General features: G+C 33.3%; 1 protein-coding gene across 1 annotated transcript in view; it reads left to right on the forward strand.

The window, feature by feature from the left end:
* EPHA6 (EPH receptor A6) overlaps positions 1-22,867 on the forward strand; it is an 894,187-nt gene that overhangs the window by 141,170 nt on the left and 730,150 nt on the right. The window contains exon 3 of the mRNA XM_007459872.1: positions 3,954-4,617. Coding sequence (XP_007459934.1) covers positions 3,954-4,617 — 664 coding nt within the window. The remainder of the gene's footprint in view (positions 1-3,953; positions 4,618-22,867) is intronic.

Here is a 22,867-nt window from a genome sequence, read left to right on the forward strand (position 1 = left end):
TTGATTGATTTGTGGATATTAAAAAATTCTTGCATCCTGGGATAAATCCCACTTAATCATGTTATATGATCCTTTTAATGTATTGTTCGATTTGGTGTGCTAGTATTTTGTTGAAGATTTTTACATCTGTGTTTATCAGTGGTATTGGCCTGTAATTCTCTTTTTTTGTGATAACTTTGTCTGGTTTTGGTGTCAGGGTGATGGTGGCCTCATAGAATGAGTTCAGAAGTATTCCTTCCTCTGCAGTTTTTTGGAATATTTTCAGAAGGATAGGTGTTAACTCTTTTCTAAATGTTTGGTAAAATTCACCTGTGAAGCCATTTGGTCCTGGACTTTTGTTTATTGGGAGTTTTAAAATTACTGATTCAATTTCAGTATTGGTAATTATTCTGTTCATATTTTCTATTACTTCCTGGTTTGGTCTTGGGAGATTGTACCTTTCTTTAGACTTGGGAATGGAAGACGTTACACTATTCCTAGAGCTTTAGATGGCCATCCCCATTCATTTCTCTAGCTACAACCTTCTTTGTGAAGCAATGACCTTGAGCAATAAGGTAATATGCTACTTAGATCCTATGCTTTCCTTCTATACCACACGGTAGGTAAGACCCCTGAATTCCCTGCTCAGATGGCTTCAAATCTCCTTTCAAGAACTTTAAGGCTTCTTGTTGGGGGTCCATCCTCCAAAGGGTGAACTGTGCTACTGGTATACTCAACCTAGGTTGAATAGAGGACCAGAGTTGGCATCTTTTTGTAGCAGAGGAGGGACACAGCTGGGACATGAAGACTGGGATGCTCATATATGTGCTTGTGTGAAGTCCTTCATGGTATGGGATTTACCTAGCATCAGGGAAGAAATAGAAATGGGGTTGACTAAGGTTAGGGGTTGGCTCTGGATGGACTACCACATGCTGGCATGAAATTCTGAGAAGTCCAAATATTTTAAATTTGAACCTGGCCTTCCAGTATCTTTCTAAAGTAGGCAAATGGAACAAAATTAGTTTAATCTTCTTTGAAGAATGATTTATCATTTAAAAATATTTAGACATTTGGTATGTGAGCCCTATACTTCCATTCTTTCCTTGGACCCCACATTTTTAGAGGCTCTATTTATTTTAATACTTGGAAATTGTAACTAAAAGTTATGTAACTGTATAAATACAAATATAACTTTGTGTAAATGCAGTGTTTTCAAAGGATACATTATGATTTAAATATGATAGCATTTCTATATCTACTAATGACAATATATTTTTAGTAAATTTCCTAGCCTTTTAGATCTTATAGCAATCTTGAATTTATTTATACTCTTATTTTAGTGAATCATATTCAAATTTAAAAATCTAATTTAAATTGCTTTCAGTATTCTTGGATAAGATTAAATTTTGCATTTGATCCCTTTTGGCTATTTTGGTATCTGAATCTCATTCTGATTTCTTTCTTCCCTTTTTTTTTTTTTTTCTGATTACGAGAGAAGAAACACTATTGTTTCTCAAACATCATTAATTTAACATAGAAAATAATTTACCATTTTGTTAAACATCCTTATGTAGTGCTTTGAAAAGAACCACATTTCTCATTATTTGCATGTATTTTGTTATTTCCTTATCTCTTGGTTCAGATTAGTCCTGATTCAGTGTATGCATGTCATATTCTTCTCATTCCTGATCTTTCTTTCCATCTAAACATTTTTTCCAAACCCAACTTATTTTTAAATAAAGATATGTAATGATTTCAGAACTTTTTTTTCTTTCACAGATGTAATTTTTCACATTTATTTAATCTCATATTTTAGGAGAATTGATTGTTTGATGAGAGTGGTTAATACTTTTTATTAATATGAAGAGATATAGTCTGAAGATGTTAAAATTTAATTATTCAAACAGAATTTATTGACAGTATATCTCTATACTCCTATATGGGAGAGTAGAGGATGCAGTGTAGACAATAGTAATTACATGAATTCCCTGAGGAATAAAATCAATTCTGATTAGAAATTTATCTGAAATAAGAATAATCACTGGATAAGTATCTTAGAGGCTCTCCAATGGGAAAAATGCTTAGAATTTTGAACACTTATTTTGACAATTCTCAGATTTTATTAGTTGTATCTTGTCTTACTATTTATATTCTGAATGGTTAGCTTACCATTTTAAATGAGCTGTGATAGTTCTGGTTTGCCTTTAAATTCATGTGTAAGAGTCATATAAGACCTATAATATGTTAGGATGAAAGGTATTTACATGGGTAATTTTATGTGCCTCTGTGAGATTTTTGGATCACCCCTGATAAACAGTGGGTGTGTTTTGTAAAATTGTATCCACAGTTCTAAAGGAACTCATTGTTTCTTCTGGAAAATACCTTCTGAATTTCAAGCAAGCAACTTACAAATGAAATTTTAGATACAGAATTGTTTTTAAGTTTGCTTGATGGATAATATAAGTTGTTTATTTGTGGAAATTTAAAGTAGATAATTGAAAGTATTAGTGTTTCAACAATCCAGTAGACTGAGGAAAGAAGCCATTCTGTTAGAAACTATATTAATTGAAATTCCACCAGTCTCGATTAATTAACTCTCTACAGCCAAATAAAATAAGAAACTGTAAACTGGATGAGTTAAATAAGCTTATTATAAATCACTGAAGTGTGGTATCAAGAAATAGAACACATTCACTATAGAAAACAGTTTATCATTTCCACTTTAATAGAAATGAGAAATTATGATGACCAGTATGTTTTTCCAAAAAGACTGTAAAGTTACCAGAATGTGTTTTTGTTTATTGAAAATTATTATAACTTTTATTATACAAATAAAATATACTTACGATCTAAATTTGTAATATAGAAGTATGCAGTATTAGATGTATAAATAATGACAATGCCAATTAATTTCAATGTACTCAAACATTTTTACTAAAATTTAAAAAAAGATAAGTTTTTTCTATTCATATAGGTGGCAGAATGCTTGTATGTAAAAATGCAGAAGTGAAGAAAATCCAATGATCTAGCTCAGAGTAAAAGCCAAAGTGTTTCCAATGCTTACAAAGGCTGTTTTGCACCTTCTTTGCCTCTCTGCTTAGTGTCTGTTCAAGCTGTTCCTAAAACATACCTATACCCTCCTGCCTCAGGGATTGGTACTTACTCTTTCCTCTTCACTGCCTCACCTCTAAGATGTTACTTAAATGTCACAACCTCAGTAAGGCCTTCTCTGGTCATACTATTTAAAATTTCAACCCTCTTCCCCATTTCCCTGCCTTATTTTTTCCCATTGTACTTTCTACCATGTTTTTCAGTTGACTCATTTACAGTTTTTATTGCGACTCCTCACTCTAAGTAAGATCCATGAAGGCAGGGAGTTTTTGTTCAGCTAGTGCACTGCTGTATTCCTAGTGTCCAGAATAGTGCCTGATAAATATTTCTTGAATAAATCTAAAGCCTTCTCTATGTCTATTTTCTATCAAAATAGACATGCAAATATTTAATTGAATACTGATGAGTATACCTCAATTTGTGGCAAATTGGATATGAAGACAAATGGGTAACTAGAGTACATTTGTCATTGATCAAATAATAGATGCTATTTTAGGTTGTTTATAGAGTACTAGAAACCATTTAAAGTTCTTTACATATATTAACTAATTTATGCCTCACAACAATCCTATGAAACAGGTACTCTTATCAGCTCCATTTTATAGTTGAGGAAACTAGAGGTTAAATAAAGTATCCCTTGATGTTGCAGCTAGCATGTAAGAAGGTAAGATTCATACCAGGACAGCTGATATGTTCAGAACCTATTGTCTTAATGAAAGTCTCCTGGTTAAAATGCTGTACGATTGTTGATTTGCTTTGCTTTATTTGTATACTTTTTATTCATTTTTCTTTCAGTAGAACAGAAAATTTTTGAAGTAATCATATATGTTCATAATCATTTATTTTATTTTTTCTTTTTGCAGTGGGATGCCATCACTGAAATGGATGAACACAATAGGCCCATTCACACATACCAGGTATGTAATGTGATGGAACCAAACCAAAACAACTGGCTTCGTACAAACTGGATCTCCCGTGATGCAGCTCAGAAAATTTATGTGGAAATGAAGTTCACACTGAGGGATTGTAACAGCATCCCATGGGTCTTGGGGACTTGCAAAGAAACATTCAATCTATATTATGTGGAATCAGATGAGTCCCATGGAATTAAATTCAAGCCAAGCCAGTATACAAAGATTGACACAATTGCTGCTGATGAAAGTTTTACCCAGATGGATTTGGGTGATCGCATCCTCAAACTCAACACTGAAATTCGTGAGGTGGGGCCTGTAGAAAGGAAGGGATTTTATCTGGCTTTTCAAGACATTGGGGCATGCATTGCCCTAGTTTCGGTCCGTGTTTTCTACAAAAAGTGCCCCTTTACTGTTCGTAATCTGGCAATGTTTCCAGACACTATCCCAAGGGTTGATTCTTCCTCCTTGGTTGAAGTAAGGGGCTCTTGTGTGAAGAGTGCAGAAGAGCGTGACACTCCTAAACTGTATTGTGGAGCTGATGGAGATTGGCTGGTTCCTCTTGGAAGGTGTATCTGCAGTACAGGATATGAAGAAATTGAAGGTTCTTGCCACGGTAAGAAAGAAATATTTAAATAATTATTCATGCATTCAAATGATAGTTTTTTAAAGGTAAATTGGCTGTATATTTATTTTCAAATAATACATTTTCGAGTACTATTCCTGGAAGAATTAATTGTGGAAGAAATTAACTCATATTAAGATAATTTCTGATTTTTTTTCCTCCTGGGAATGGTGTATGGAAATGTAAAATAAATTATATACCATGACAAGTGTTCTTCCATATTGCCTTCGGTAGAATAGTTGCTGTATGAATTGCTGTATTTACCTGATTTTTATAAAGGAAAGCAACATCAGTAGCAGCAACAAAAAGCAAAAGGGATCAAAGCAGGCATTTGCTCAACTTTTATGTTTTGGTGGTCTATAGAGAATATGACATTTAAAGACAGTTTGAAAACAACTCTTTCTTTCATGTTGAATTGTAATAATTGAATAGTACCTAGGTAAGCTGAAATTATATTTAAATAAATGAGGAATTCATATGTTTGCATATGAATCATACATATGTTTAAAAATATATAGGATAGTTTATAGGAATGTGTGTTTGGTGATTGAGTACTGAGTATATCAGAAATTAATTTATCCTTTGCTACTATTAAATACAATTTCCTACCATATAACATATTAGCTTTTTTTGTTTAAATAGCAGTACTTGTGCAAGATCAAATTGTTAGGAAGTATGAACACAGTGCAATGCTGATTAGGTTTAAAACCATACCTTTCATGTGGTTATGATATGAAATATCTGCAATTTTCAAGATAAAACAGTTTTTTTATTTGAATCATTTTATGAAGGCTTATTAATCTAATAAATATATACACTTAAAAATTTTTGCATATCCCCTGATAAAGATAATTTATATCAATCATGTTTGGATTTAGGACTCATAATCAAAACACAAGTAAAGAAATAAAATTAATGCTTGGTAAATAGTAACATAGTAGAGATCTTTTCCTCTCAATGGTAAATTATTTATAGTTTTTTTCCTATAGCACCATACTGAATTTACTTACTTTTTTGGTGATGTTCAGTGGTATATTGCCACCCATTAAAAGGGATGAAAGTAAATGAGAAGAAAACATATTTGTTTCTATATAAGGGTCAGTGGTAATATATGTGAATTTTTAAACGTTTTATCTGTTTATGAAACGCTTGGGTTCTTGAATGCTGAAAAAGTTCACTAAATCCACCGGTGATGATTATGTTTGGTCATTTGAAAGTATTGTTTGTATGAAAAGTCTTTAGTATATTTATTTAAAGTGTGAGCCAACTTTCCTTCACTATTTAATCATTAAAATATATTTCATTGAAATTTATGTAGATTTAATTCAAAATTTTTATTCACCTGTAACAAGGATTTAGAATGAAACAAAAATAAGTTATCAATATAAATGATCCTTTGAAGGGGTACTATAGAATATTTTACACTGGAAAATGCAACATGAATAATGTTTCAGTGAGATTAAGAAGGCAATAATAGCCAAGGATAAAACATATGACATATACTAACCATGTAGTTTTACCATATTTTATATTAGGTAGATGCTGGATATTGGTAAAAATAATAAAGCTTTAAAATTACTTAAACAATAATTAAGGATTTATGTGATTAATTATTATTAAATATATTTTATGGCATTGATCACAGAATTAGAGGTAGTGACAATCATTGATGACTAGATGTTTTTTGCTTAATATGTCTGCTCTGTGAAATTTCATTCTTGTTTGCATGCCTGAAAATTCCTTCAGTTGTTGGCAAAGATGACTTTGGATATATGATAATTATCAGCTTATCTAGAGCTACTGCTAGACTCGTTCATTTTTATGGCTTGTTATCTTTATTATAATTTATTTGACTGCAGAAATGAGAGAGTGGGTACAGTACAAATGTTCATCATCTTCTTCTAGCAGATGGCAGAAATTGGAAGATTATACTTGGATTCTAAATCCATGGCTTACTAACTTCCTTATCCAAAAATAAATTAGTGGTTATAATCAATTCATGGTAAAGTATATGGAAAACTATTACATGCAAACACATGTGCCTGGTTCCAATTGAATACAATGAATTGCTATTTACAAACAGAAAGGAAGTGGATGGGGAGACCTCATTTTTAGAGAAAGGTATCTTACACTATCACTAGTTTCCATTTTAAAGTATTTATTTAAGTGTGTTCTTGATTCTTCATATTGCCCCTTTCTATCCTCTGATAGTAATTTTTTATCATGGATTCTGTTGCAGTCTGTCAACAATTTATCTCACAACCAAATCTCAGAATTACTTATAACCTACATGACAAATTAATTGAAATTTATGTGAATAAAGAATAGCTCAGGCAATAATGTGACCGTATGTTCATATATATAATGAGAAAAGAAAAAACAATGTATATCATTTTCTTTTCTTCTGGCTTATTCTATTAGAGCTTTTATTTTAGCCATTTTTTTGAGTACCTACTATCTGTTAATCATTTTGGTAGGTAGTAGAGATAAATATAAATAGAGGCATATGTTTCAATGATCTATTGCTATTGAGGTAAAATAACCCAAAACTTAATAACTTAAAGCCATAATAATTTATGATTTCTTAGGGCTCAGATGGGTAATTCTTCTACTTATTGTAGAATAAACAGAGGTCACTCATGTAGCTGAATTCAGCTGGTAGATTAACAGGGGTTGGAATGTCTAAGATGACCTCTTATATTCCAGGGCCTCTCTCTACATGGCCTTACATCATTAAAGAATCTGACACAAGCTTTTTTACAGTATAGTGGCTGGCCAAAGAGGGAGTTTTTCACATGGCCAGGTATAAAGTGAGTATGTGAGGGGACTGCAAAAGGGGCTGAATGCCTGTAAGTATGTTTATAGGGAGCTGCCAGTGTAACAGTATACCACAGTCTTCTCTCTTAATTCTTGTGACTAATGTCCCTCCTTCATGCACAAAAGCCCACATCCTCCCAAAGATCTATTCCATTATGGCATTGTGTTGAAGTCCAGAAGAGCTTCAGTGAAATCTCTTCTGGATATGAATAAAGCTTCATAGCTAAAGCTCTCCTTCATCTGGAGAATTAAAAACTAAATGAGATGTTATCGTTCCTCACACACACAACACACATGGGACAGGATTAGGAAAATTGTAAAAGATTCTCACATTCCTGAAGGCAGGGAACATGGCAATCACTGGTCCATTGTGATTCTGAAATCCAGCAAAGGTCATCAGAGTCCCTAATTATAGAGGCAAGGACTGTTCTTTGCTTGGAGCCCAGTTCTGCAACCTGGGATTAGTTCTGTGTGGGTCTTTGTCTTCCATTACTCTTGACTTTGCCCTCTGAGTTATCCTACTTAGTTATAAGAATTTCCATGTGGCCAGCTGCTAGTTTCACCATCTTTCAGAACTTCGTAATTTGATCCACAACATTATGAAGTACTTTTTGTGTCTTCCAAGTTATCACAGGTAGTGTTTCTCACCAATTGTTGGTTGACCTTTCATTATCTCCAATGATAATTAATTTACTGCTCTTCCATCCTCCAGTCACACCCTTCTTGCCACCCTTCCAGCCTCCAGTTTTTTCATTACTAAAGCAAATGCCACATATTTTAGCTTTTTGTTAAAACAGTATCCTTTATCCTGTATAAGTTATTTGCTTACAATCTGGAAATATGGACTGGGTTCAGTTGGCTGGTTCTTCTGCTGGTTTTATCTGGGTCACTCAGTGCCACTGCAGTTATTTGGAGGTTTAACAAGGCTGGACATCTAACATGGCTTCACTCACATGTCTGATACTTCATCTGAGATGTTTGAGGCCCTAAAGTCGCTTATTGTGTAAATCCTGATAGCAATTTTAATACATTTCATTTTAGGAAATTATTCTATTTTTTCTTTCTTTTCCATTAGAACTAGTTAGTCATGGTGCCATTTAAGGGACTTCACAATTTGGCCTTGTCTTATTTTCTGACTTTGGCAAATTCTGTCTCCTGTTTTGTTTTTGTTACTTTTGAATAATCCATGTATTTTTCATGTTTCTTGCTTTTTTTTTTTCATGTTTTATCTAGCTGCTTGGTGTCCCTTTCTTCTTCCTTTTCTGTGGTGGAATTTTATTCATCCTTCAGGGTCTAGCACAAATATATATATCACATATATATATAGCACATATATCTGTATCTTCACAAAGTTAATGTCTCTGTCATCTGTGCTATAATTTGTTCTAATTATTTATGTGCCTGTTTTACCAGGACTGTCAGATAAAAGAGATATATTTAAAAATCATTTGTGTAATGAAGGGTAAGGAATTTATTGATGTGAATGATAAGTAGTACCAGGTTCTACTGAATAGTTAGAGGTAGAAGTTGTTGGTATACTGACAGAATGCTCTGTGTCTTCATATTTCTGTGAAATAGGAAAGTTTTCTTCAGGGAGGGTTGTGGTATTTTAGATCTGGAAAGCCTTTGGAAATATTTTTATCCCTCATTTTATGAATCAGGATTCTAAGTTATAGAGAACAGAATTTTATTCCCTGGGGCCACTTGGTAACTAATACTAGATTTATAACTAAAGCCTAGATAATTCTCAGACTGGTCTTTGTGTGTCATTTCTCCCTCCCTTCCTCCCTCCCTCCCTCCATGTCTCCTTCTCTCCTCCCCTTCTTCACTTCCTCCCTTCCTTTCTCTTTCTCTTTCATTTCCTTATCCCAGGCATCCATGCTCTCACCTTGATGCTTTAACTTTTCCTGCCTGCCAAACAGTACAGAGGAGCCCTTAGTTATTCATCATTAATTAGTCCCTTTTTTGCTCTGTGTTTATTTTGTGGAATCTGATATGGGCACTGTTAGAACAGTATCTACACATCCATTCTGAGATTCAGGCTACCAAGAATGATGGAAAAATATAGATTTATCTGGGACTTTGCTGTTAGACATGATAAATAGGAAAAATTATAGTGAGGTTTTAGGAATACTCATAATTTACTTGAGTACATTTGAGAACTCTTGGCCTGCTACATAACAAAAGTACAATAAGCTGGTTTAAAATAGAATAAATCTATATCTACCCATACTATCATATATAATGAATTGTGTATATTTATTTGCATTTAAATAATTTATTATCATGTTTTATCCTAAAAGTTATAATACCAAATGTTTCAACTTGTGATTCCTTTCTCTGTAATGTTAAGGTGTATCTAGATCCAAATTCTAGAAGCACAAAACAGGCAATTTTATTCTTATTATTTTCGATCAGGTTTAAATAAGCATAAACATTATATTAAGCAGATATGCTAAAATTTAAAACCAAACACAGTAATTTGGGTAACTCTACATTATAGGCAGTATTTTATACTTGCTCCGATATCTTATTTTTCATAACTTTTTATTTTATTTCATAGGTTCATAATTAAAACTGCCATACTTAGTCATATTGATGTTACAGATTTAATTTTTTTAATTGTCTTAATTTATTCCACTAAGGGCTTGAATAAAAAATAGCACAGATTCATAAAACATTAATTTACATCAAATAGTGTTTCACTTCATATAACTAAGAATATCTTAACACTATGGAAGAAAATTGGAATCAATTAACATAGAAAATTGAATAATTTTTCAATGAGTTCCGAAATTGAGTTTTTTCAGTGAGTTCCGAAACACTTCAGTGAGTTCTGAAGTGACATGAATCCCTAATAAACTCCTGTTGGATATTAATTTAGAATAAATCTCATTTAGGTAGTAACACTTATACTTAGAGATATTAGTTAGGGTTTGGTATTTCAGACCTGCTATGAATATATATGTATATTTATTGCAAAGGTATCTTCTTTAAGCCTTTAAGTATCACATGATATAATTTATAAAATAACATCTGGCTATGAAAGTAAAGTTCTAAAACATAAAGAATATTTTATAACTTTTTCTTTTCCTAGAAACATGTTTTTATTTTCCCTCTAGTGCTGCTTAAAAATTCTGGAGGAAAGGATGGTGGCAATTCTTGGACCACTGCATTATTGTTCACAGAGGTGAATGGGATATACAGGGCCTTTGGTGACATAGCTATCGATTTGATCTCCTGAAGAGTGTTGTTATTAAGGCTTCATGACTCTGTCCTCTGTTGCAATTCAGAAGCATTTATGCTCTGTGTTTATGATCTTCTATCTAATCATGTTATCAGAGATGATTGTGGAAGCAGAGAGCATAAAGAAATTTTGAAACACCAGGATTTGCTGGCATTAAATAAGGGGGCTTGAGGGTATGATGAAAAGCTGAAAGGTGAGATTAGGATCAGAAAAAGGGGCAGACTTATTGGCCCAAATAGTATTTTCACTTTCTAAAGGTTATCACAATGTAAATATAAACTCTTACAATATAACCTTCAATTCCAAATAAAGCTGCTTTATTGCGTGAAGCAATTCCAGATTTTCATCTGGCTTGAGAAGAATATGAAATCAAGAGGCTTGAAGGAGTCTAAAAATAAAAGGTATTATTTCCAAACAAAACATAATAAAGTTAAATAAGTATATTGTACTTTGTTCTTTGTCACAATTTTTAAAATAGGTTAAAACATAAACTGTCTTGAAATGATCATTCTTTTTTTTTTTTTTTTTTTTTTTTTGTTTTTGGGGGCTCGGCCATGGCTCACGGGCCCAGCCGCTCCGCGGCATGTGGGATCCTCCCGAAACGGGGCACGAACCCGCGTCTCCTGCATCGGCAGGCGGACTCTCAAGCACTGCGCCACCAGGGAAGCCCGAAATGATCATTCTTAATAAATTATTTTGACCAAATTTTAACTTCAATTATAGTTCTCTTTTACTGTCAGCCAACTTGAAATCTATAACTCATATTTCTATAGGAGCTATGCTTAATTTAAAAAATCCTTTCTTAACACATATATCTCTAAGAGGGGATAAAATTATATAGTATCTCTCTTTTCTTTCCAACATGACACACCATGTCACCCCCTGAAATTACTACCTTTCTTGTGAAGATTGTCTAGAGTTTTAGTTTGGCTTTTTAAAGAAACAAAATCAGTAGTTTCATAAAGTCAGTACTTAGATACACCAAGATATATTAACAGATTTTATACTTGATATTTTTTTCTATCATTATATCCTTTCTTCTGGGTTCATTATTCCATTTGCTGAAGTATATCCTTTGGTAGATCTTTTGGCAAGGTTCTATAATTTTAAGCCCTTTATTTAATGGATATCTAAAAATATTTTGTCCTCCCTTTTCAATGATTGTTTATTTGGGTATAGAATACTAAGTGACTATTACTTTTCCTCAACACTCTGAAAATATTATTCCCCTGTCCATAAGAATCTGTTGTTGCCAGTGACCTTCTGACAGTCTTAACTGTCATTATTTGGGAGATTACCTATAGGTTCCATATTTTTGGTCTTCAGTTACATTATTATGTAACTGCTATGGATTATTTTTTCCTGCTTCACTTCTCATTTTGTGTTTTAACCTGAAAAAGTGTGTGTGTGTGTGTGTGTGTGTTACTTTATTCTGTTTTGTATTTCTAGAATACCTATGAGATATTTGTTGAAGACTTTAAATATTATCCTCTTTGTCTCCGATATGTTTTTTTTTTTTTTAACTTTCAATCTCAGCTAATTTCCAGGTAATGAATTTTCACTTTGGTTATAGCTAGTTAGGAGATTACTTCATCCATTGAGGTTTTTTTTTCATTCTCACTTGTTATTGTTTCATTTCTGCCTACTTTGTTTCATTATTTATTTTTCTTTTTTATGGATACTATTTTATTCTTTATGCATTTTAAAGTCACATTCAAATAAGTTTTGAAAGAAATTGAGTCTAAATATTTCTAAGCATTAGTGTCAGCATGTACTTTGGAGTTGTAACTTGTGTGCTAACTTGTTTTCTATGTCTTTTTTTTTTTTTAATTTAGAGAGTTTATATTTGAACTAATCTTCTTCCCTAAGGCCTTATAAATAGAAAACTGTAGAGCCCTAAGAAATTTACCAAGTAATTCATGTTAGTATTACAGGTTGACAGGAGTTCCACTCCATGCATTCGGGGATCTAGGACTTCTTGCATTTAGTGGGCCAGCCATCTCCTAGGGCCTTGTAGTTATCTGTGTCCAGTTCAGAGGTTGTAAAAAGGGATTGGAGAAGGCACATGTGTTTCTTAACCAACTCAGATCTGAAGAGCCACATTAATTCCTCTCAAATACAGCACTGGGAACTGGTTATGTGACCACACCTAACTGCAAATAGGGGTGGGCTGTTGTTAAATGTTATCCCTGGCTCAATAGTTACTTTCCAGCAACAATTCTTTATCATGGAAGAGGAAGCCCAATTTTTGTAGATACTTGGTTATCTCTGCAGTAGTCTGCCACTTCATCCACAAAGTGTACATAATCATCCTCATGTATCTTTCAATACAAATTTTTCTCCATCAGGTTCAGATACGTTCTCTTGTCAGCTGGTGACCTACACATTAAATGACAAGCCATTTACCCTAACACAAAATATACAATGGTTGAAATAAGTAGAAAACTGCCATTAAGAAAGGAGAATAATAGGAACTACTGCTCCATAGCAGTGATGGGCAGGCATTGTGAAGAACCTCAACAGCAGTTGAGTTGATGCTCTTATCCATCGTTCTCAATGGCCCTTGGCTATGCTATCTGTGAGCTTCTTATTATTCTGACAGTTTTTGAATTAGTTATTGGTGGCTGAACGGCTTTCATACCTGTTTCATGCTCATCTATTTTGGGGCCTCCAGAGTCATTTCATAGTTACAGGGTCTTTTAGACCAGACTCATGATTTGTTGGCAATAAGATTTCCTTAAAGTCATAGTAACCTTTTAATCTATTTGTCAATTCCACATCTCAGAAACTACACACAAAATCCACACCCGAAGTTTTTTCTTTGTGTATATATACACACACACACACACAAACACACACACACGCACACACACCCTTCAATTAGGGTAATATTTAAAAGCTGAGAAAACAAAATTCCAAATTCTAGAGCTTTAACATACAGAAGTTCATTTTTAATTTACATTACAGTCCAGGGTGTTCCTGGCTGTTGAGGGCTTTCCTTCATACAGAAAATAGGAGAATTATATATTTCCGTCTATAGCTCCATTATCTTGTATGGCCTTGTAGTCATCTGTATCCAGTGAGAGAAAGGAGGAAAGCATATAGGGTACACATCTTCTTCTTGGAAGCCTTGGCGTAGAAATGACATATACATTTTACTCAAGTTGACACACTTGTAAAAATTATATAATCAGTAGAGTAAAAGCTTCTTTGTGTAAACTTTAATATTAAGCTACATCCAGTATAAATAATCAGGAATTTTTTGATCACCAGATAAGCATTAGGCTATATATTAATGTTCCATCAAGCCAGATATAAACTGAACTAATTATGCTAAATTAAACATTAGAATATAAGTTATTTTTATAAATTTAAACCTTATTCTCTGTCCATAGAAATAAATAGGATTCAACTATTTGAAGAGGGGGTGATTATTTCCATGAATTATCCATAATAGCAACAAAGAACATTCAGAATAAACTTTCCAGTGGGATATTATGTAGTACATTGAAGATATAATGGCAGAATTTTACCAGAGGAGAAAAATATCTCACTTTTCATTTTATAGGAATAGAGTATAACAAAATATTGTATTTAATAAATCTGTATATAATTCAGGTTAAATTTTATTCTAAGCATCGTAACAACTATATATAGTAAAATTATATCATGGGTGTTAAAATCTGAGGATAATTTTGTTATACATTTTTTCATCATATGTTCAGAGCTAGCATTAGAACTACAAGGTACAGTTGACTTTGTATCCTCCATATGAAAAAAAAATGTAATAATTTGCATTTTTAGAGTATTTACATATCTCAGCTCTAGGGAAGTATATTTCAAAGGACAACATAGTTCTAAGGAGAATAGGCATCAAAGGAATAAAACTTGATACAGAACAAGGAGTGGGTGCGACAGGGTTGAAAAAACTGTATCTGATATAAGTATACTTAAAATGTTTACTTTGACTTAACATATCTTGTTATCCTTTGTGAGAAAAGCATTTTTTATTTTATTTATAGTAACAGTTATTATGATTACCTGGGAAGTGATTATAAACTCGAATACACATTGTGATGATATGGGGGGGACATTCTTAATATTTTTGAGTCCTTTGAAATAATGACTTATAATGAGAATTAAATAAATTACTGGTGTCCTCAGTTATGCATGTGGCCTTTTAAAGAAATAGTTCTCCTTTTTTGTACTTGAATTTTTTTCCCTTGTGGCATATAATGCTATACAATGGAAAATTTTAGTATTGCAAATATTTCTCTATCATTATTCTGTATAACCAGTTACTATTTTCAGTCTGAGCTTAGGCCAAACTATCTGTTTTTAGGATAAGTTATAATAAATAAAAAATGTAGGTATTACTGAAAATGGTAGTCTCCATTTTACAGAGAACTGCAGAGTGGTGATAAATTTAAAGGGATGGAGATTTCCAGTTGCCAGTTGCTCTACACAAGGACTATCACCATATAAAGAGGCAAGCAGTACCAAAATTGATGGGAACTTTGGGAGCATAAAAACAAGCTCTGCTTTATCTTCAGCAGTGGACAAGGAAAAAGCATGATTTATTCCCATTATTTGACAGTATCAAGGGTGACTGCTATAGAAAGCCATGAAAACCTCTTGAAGATGCAAACCCTCTTCCTTTGGACAGAGATAAACAACTATTGTCTTGGATAGAATTCTTTAAATAGGATCAGTTTATTTTTTGTTTTTTTCTTAAGATGCCTTATATCCTCATTTCTTTGTTTTGTTTCTATTCTTGTTTTGAAGTTAACTAATACTATTCAGGATGGTTTACTTTTCACCCTACCATGGTAAAAAATTATATTATTGATCTCTATATTAATTAAATATTTTAAATGAAATTAACTGGAAATTTTTTAACTGGTAAAACTTTGAAATGTCAATACATATGGATTATGTGAGAGCTTTTCTAAAGATTCTCTATTAATGTATTAATTGCATTATGACCAAGATCATACTCTTCTTAAAGCCTAATTGTATGTGGGTATTATAGATTGCTAAATGTGAACTAATTTTCCATGCATATGAAATATGCTTAATTATGTAACAAATTTAAAAAATAATTAGCCTATACAATAAATAGGATACATTAATTAGGTAAATATTTTTATTCACAATGGTTGGTAAATTTTTTCAAAAGTTCTCTGACATCTATTGAGGTGACCACAAATTTCTCTACATACTTATTGATGAAATGTTATAATAATATATTGCCTTAGATGACCCATCTTTGACTCAGTAAAGTTATCTGTTCCTGATGCATTATTACTTTAATGCTGAATTATATATATTTTTTTACATTTGTTAAAAATTGGCAAGAGGATATTCTATCTAATGCAATGAATTACAAATTTGTTTTGAGTAAGGAATGGTAGAATAATTTGATGTACACACTGTGGTCTTAGATGAGTTTAAATATTTGTAAGATATAAATTTTAATTTAGAATTATAAACAAATCACACTCAAAATTGTTACTGTTTTGCCACTTTGAACTCAGCAGAAATGATTAGAAATGTTATATGAAATAATAAGTGAAATGACATATAGATTATTTGAAAAGGATGCTAAAGGAGAGCAAGAGCCCTGGCAGACATTAAAATATATTCAAGAGAAGATATTTAAAATGTGTAGTATTATTTCCCAAAGAGAAATATTTATCAGTGGTACCTAGTAGACAAGGAAAAAATAGACTACATTACATGAAATAGTTTAATCTATGGTAAAGTAGAGATAACTAATTAATAGGGAGAATAGATGGATTATTTAATACCACAGTTCTTACTTTATAGGGATTGAGATTGGGGAGGGGAGAGCAACAGTGATGTGGGTATAGGGCCAGCACTGCCATCTTTTACCAAGTCCCAGAGGAGTTACCTTCACCATTGAATCCATCTTTCTTTAAAATGTGTGCAATTAGCCTCTAATTGTACCTTAGTTTAAGGATGTATTTGGGGGCAAGAAAAGTCCCACAGAAAATTTCTTGTTACAATAAAATGAAGCCTAAGGCAAAGTTTTAACAAAAAGATGTTGGTTTGTAGGATACAAATTAGGATTTTCATGGAACTTTACAACTGTGATGAAACAGTAATTTTTGAAGACTAGGAGAAAAGGTGAAAGAGAAACACGAAAATAAGAGGACATCATCTAGGTATTAAATGTGGATTTGGGTCAATCAAAGGAAAAATCACAGGTTGTTTTCGATATTGTTAAAGAAAAAAATCCTTGTGACACGTGTTAAAGAACCAAGTTTTTCGAGAGTGGCGACCAAGTCTGTGGAGCCACCCTAGGAGCTGGCGCTGTCATATCCCGTCCTCTTCCACTTCCTGTTGCAAGCAATAAAGTCTGTTCATACCATAGTAAAAAAACAAACTGTAAGGCAGACTTTACTCAGGGGCACTGCTGCAATGGAGTGTCATAGTAGTGGAGAGAAATTGAGCTTAACTCTGAATACAACTTACAGGGGCACTGCTGCAATGGAGTGTCATAGTAGTGGAGAGAAATTGAGCTTAACTCTGAATACAACAAGAAATATGGGAATTTATAGCCATGGAGTATGGTGTGGGTCAATGGATGGAAAATTACTAAGAGGGAAACATCAGGGGTAAAGCTTGGGGCGGTTCTAGCTCAACCATCCTGACAGGATTCTTTCTGATGGTGGACCGGGGTGACCAGATACCACCTGGAGGATGATGGGAGATGAGGAATTGATCAGGTATTTAAGGTGGGGGATTTTCTCTAAACCAGTTTAGCAAGATTCTTGCTAGAACTGGACTCTGCAGGAACACAGACAAAAGTCCATGGTCAGGCCTAATTGAACAGAGGGCTCAGAAGAGCCTGACTAAAAGTTTGGTCAAGGAGAGACTCTTTGTCAGTATCATGTAACTCTCTGTAGGTGGAGTTGGCAAACTACACCCTGCTTGCCTTTCTAGCCCCTTTTGGTAGTTTTTTAGAGTACAGCCAAGTCCATTCATTTACATATTGTCTATCACTGTCTTCAAGCTACAGTTGCAGAGTTGAGTAGTTGCTTCAGAAACCCTATGGCCCGTAAACCTAATGTATTTGCTTTACATATAGTGTTTGTAGACTTCTTTCATATAGGCAAATTAATGTATATCTGGGAAATATAAATAAAATTATCAAACTTGTTCTTTTAAGCCTGTTATTAGTGTGTTACATTTTTACAACTAAACAGAACAAAACTTCTAGTGGAAATGTTTTCCTCACAAGTTAGCTATCTTTTTATTCAGTCATTTGTTAAAGCATCTGTGCTAAGAAATATAATTTCAGAAATGCTCAATAGAGGATTTCATATTGATCTGTTTTGGGAAAAAGAGTTTGATTTTTATTAAAATGCAGACATATCTGTGAGTAAAGACTTTATTTGTAAAAAGTATAGGGTATATGTGTGTATTTTTATTAGAAGCATATTCGTTCAGCATTGGCTGTTTGCTGATGAGACCTTTTCAAAGACTGTCTTTGTTAATTCTCTCACTCTGAAGCATCTTGACTAGTTGCCATGCTAGACACTGAAAATTTATTTGTTAAAAATTGATGAGTTAAGGGCTTCCCTGGTGGCGCAGTGGTTGAGAGTCCGCCTGCTGATGCGGGGACACGGGTTCATGCCCTGGTCCGGGAAGATCCCACATGCCGCGGAGCGGCTGGGCCCGTGAGCCATGGCCGCTGAGCCTGTGCGTCCGGAGCCTGTGCTCCGCAACGGGAGAGGCAACAGTGAGAGGCCCGTGTACCAAAAAAAAAAAAATTGGTGAGTTAATAGTTTATATTCTTTGTGGAAAACGATACATAGGAGCAAATGATAAGTAAATTCAGATTGTCATTTACTTAGAACTTACAAGGAAACATTTTATGTGAACCATAATACTCAGTTTACAGTAGGTTCTCATTTTTTTCTTCCTACTTTCAGATTATATTGCACTTTCAGCAATGGCAGATACGTTTTTATTAATGTATACCATAGGCTTAAGAAACATTTATTGCATACCTATTACATCCCGAATTACAGCTGAATTGCTATGAATAACTGTGGTCCCTGCCATACAATACACACAGAACTTGCCACACTCTTTTGTTTAAATAATTGTGCTATTGATTTTGTGAGGGGGTGTACATTTACATAGAGCCCACAATTTCATATACTTTGCTCAGTATGTTATAGAACATATTTAGAATGAGCATTTTAAAAAGATTCTCCAAGTTGTTGATAATCTTGGACAAGTGTCTTTTTATAAAGATTTTTCTAAAAAAAAAAAGCAATATATTGTACCTGTTTAAGGTATAAATAAGAAACTTTATTTTCAGCTAAAATAACAGTTTCACATTGTAAAGCATGTATTGTGTAATGTTCTATGTATGCATAGGAATTTTGGGGGATATATTATCTTCCATAGCCCCCTTGCAAATTTATTATTGCTGTATTTTGTCATTCATTTATTTTTCTAATTGTCTTTCTTGCTCCCCCCACCGCCACCATCTCTCTTGTTTAGGCCCTTTGAAAAAATCAACTTAAGCTGTATGGTAAATATTTTATCATTATTTTAATTTATATTTGAGGTTTCTCAGACTGTGTACTACCTGATTAAGCTTTCCTGCAGAATTGTGACTATATGATGGCATTTTTATTCTTGTCTTTTCATATATAGAGATATTCAAGTCATTCATTGCACTTAATCACAAATAAGGATTTGGAAAAATCATTTGATATTTAATCTTAAAATGTATTTTCAGCATTTCATTGCAAGCATTACCATCTCCTTCCTAAGGAATGTTAATCTAGCTCACGCTATTCACTGGTTGAATAGAATGAATAGAGCGAAGTGAATAGAGTGAATAGAGCTCTTCAAATAGAAGAGCTCCTTCCTTCCTCCCTCCCTTCCTTCCTTCCTCCCTCCCTCCCTCCCTCCCTTCCTTTCTTCCTCCCTCCCTCCCTTCCTTCCTTCTGTCCTCCCTCCCTCCCTCCCTCCCTCACTTCCTTCCTTCCTTCCTTCCTTCCTTCCTTCCTTCCTTCCTTCCTTCCTCCCTTCCTCCCTCCCTCCCCTTTTCCCTCCTTTTATTAATGTCCTGGAATAAATACACACAACCTTAATTAGAGGAAATGGAGAAATAATTAATACATCTCTTCTGTTAAGATTCTTTTAGAATTTGAAAAACAGTAGATACATGTATATGTATAACTGAATCACTTTGCTGTACACCTGAGACTAACACAACATTGTTAATCAACTATATTCCAATATAAAATAAAAATTTAAAAACAGATTCTTTTTTGTGTGTATACCAGGCATCTTTAAGAAGAGACTATGACCTTTGAACCATAGATATTAACGATGCTTATACAATTTAATGGTCTGACTGCTAAGTGGAAAAAATATCATGCAACTCGTATGCCTACTAATGAAACATTGGAGAGAGTCTAGCATTGCATGTGAAATGTATCTTTAAATGAATATTACTTCAAAGGGATGGTCAAAGTATCTAAGAATTCCTAAAGGAGATAGCAGTGCTTTTCTGAGAGAATTTCTCTCAGTGCAATAACAATGAATGTCTATTCATTTACTATCTGGTGTCCACAGAGTAGTACTGTTTCATGAGAAATGTCTTAATTTTGCTCTGACAGCTTGATGGCCAGCATTTCAAAGTTCATCTTATATATATTCATAAGAAGGGTGAAAGTGTTAATTCCAGTTAAAATGATGCTCAGTTCATTAGTAGGTCTAATGAAGCCTCCAATATAAGTAAATTAAACTGAAGATTATTGACAAGAGTTTTATTATTGGCAAGAAAAATGCAATTACCAAATCATTGACTTTTTTTGGTCAACATTTTCACTTTTTTGGTCAACAATTGTTGGTCACCAATTTCCCTTTTATAGAATTATGAATTAAAGTTAGGAGTTAAAAAAGAAAGTAACATTATACATCAAAAGTATTGTAGAAGAGGGCTTCCCTGGTGGCGCAGTGGTTGAGAGTCCGCCTGCCGATGCAGGGGACATGGGTTCGTGCCCCGGTCCGGGAAGATCCCACATGCCGCGGAGCGGCTGGGCCCGTGAGCCATGGCCGCTGAGCCTGCGCGTCCGGAGCCTGTGCTCCACAACGGGAGAGGCCACAGCAGTGAGAGGCCCGCGTACCGCAAAAAAAAAAAAAAAGTATTGTATAAGAAAGGCTTACTAGTTGGTCAAATCTCGTTTTGTAAGAAAAGGAAAAGCAAAGTATGTTAAACTGAAAAAAATTAGTGCAATGGTAAAAGCATAAAATTATTTTTTCCTGCTGTCTCACCAAACAGGGCCTAGAACCAGCAATTTTCATCCAAAGCCATCTCTCTGAATAGCAGTAGTTTTTAAAGGAATCTGTTCTTTAAATTTTTTCCCTTAAACTATTAAATATATTATTTTTCAGATCTCTTTTGTTTTGATCATTTGAAGTGATTTTTCTCTTTTTGGGCCTTCCATTCTTTTTAGTTGCATAAAAATAAATAATATATTACCATCAAGAATGACCTGAGTTTTCAGAGATAAACTTACAGAGATTATTTCCTAGTTAATGTAAATATTCCAATTTCAGAAAAGTAAACTGGATGTAATAAGTTCTAACAGAGAAAGTTACTTACATTTTAAAAGATTTGTTTACTTTAAAATGAAATGTGTAAAATTTAGTTAAAAATCAAGAGATAAATATAAAACATATTATAACAGCTTTATGAAGTATAATGACATACAAAAACTGCACTTTAAAGTGTACAGTTTGCTAAATATTGATGTATATATGGCTGTGAAAACATCAGCATAATCAAGATAATGAACCTATCCATCATCCCCCAGTATTTCCTCATGCACCTTTATCATTTCTCTCTCCCTGTCCTTCCTGCAGCCAATCACTAAGGCTCTATACATTAGTCTCTATGCTTTAGTTCACATATTCTAGAATTGTATATCTCAGTGATTATATCGCGTACATTTTTCTGCCTGGCCTCTTTAATTTCAGCATAATTATTTTGACATTCATTCATGTACTTGCATGTATCAATATTTTATAATTATTTTTGGCTGAGCACTAGAACATTGTTTAGATATACTGTAAGTTGTTTATCCATTCATTTATGGATAAACATTTTGATTATCTCCTGTTCTCATCCCTAAGTATTTCATATTTTGATACTATTTTAAATATTGTTTTGTTAATTTTTATTTCCAGCTGTTTGTTGTAGAAATACAAATAATTTTTGTATATCGATCTTGTATCTTGTAGCCTTCCTAAATTCACTCAGTCATTCTAGACTGTTTTCATATATTCCATAGACATTTTTAGTTCATATTTTCATTTCATCCATGAATGAAGAAACTTTTCTTCCTTTCCAAACTGGATTTTTTTGTTGTTGTTATTTCCCTGTTTCACAGATCCTCCAGTACAGTGGTGAATAGAAATAGTAAAAACAGACATTCTTGCCTTGTTCCTGATCTTAGAATGAAAGCATTCAAATTTTCACCATTAAATATCATGCTAGTTACATTCCTGGGGTAAACCACCCCTTTTTCGTGATTTAATATTCTTTATAAATATGATTGCATTTCATAGTTATTAAAAACAATAGTTTTTCCATCTTTGTACATGAGAGCTATTGACCTGTAATTCTCTTTACTTGTAATATCTCTTTCTGGTTTCGGTATCAAAGTAGTACTGATCTCATAAGATGTGTTTGGTAGTAATTCCTACTTTTCAATATTTTGGAAATTTTTATTCAGAATTGGTGTTATTTCTTTTTTAAGTATTTGATAGAATTCATTAGTAAAGCCATCTGTGCCTGGACATTGAGTTTTCCTAACATGTACGTGCTGATCATCACTCAGCTAAGTACTCAAAGAGCCTTTTGCAGATCTCAGAGTATTCTGTTTTTTCATCAGTCTACTCTACAGTAATATGTATATATTACATTATACATAAACATTACATATTTATTACATTTTTATTTTTCCTAATAAGTGTGTGTCTATCATAATTAGTTATACACTTGTTTTAACCTGCATAATTAGAGAAGGGTGAGTACAGGTGTGACATTTGAATATGGGTTTGGCAAACTGAATCATTGGCCCGAGTTCTTCACCTTTCCTTGTATTCATTCTCTTTCCC

The sequence above is a fragment of the Lipotes vexillifer genome, unplaced genomic scaffold (genome assembly GCF_000442215.2).
Source record: "Lipotes vexillifer unplaced genomic scaffold, Lipotes_vexillifer_v1.1 scaffold448, whole genome shotgun sequence".
NCBI lineage: Eukaryota > Metazoa > Chordata > Mammalia > Artiodactyla > Lipotidae > Lipotes > Lipotes vexillifer.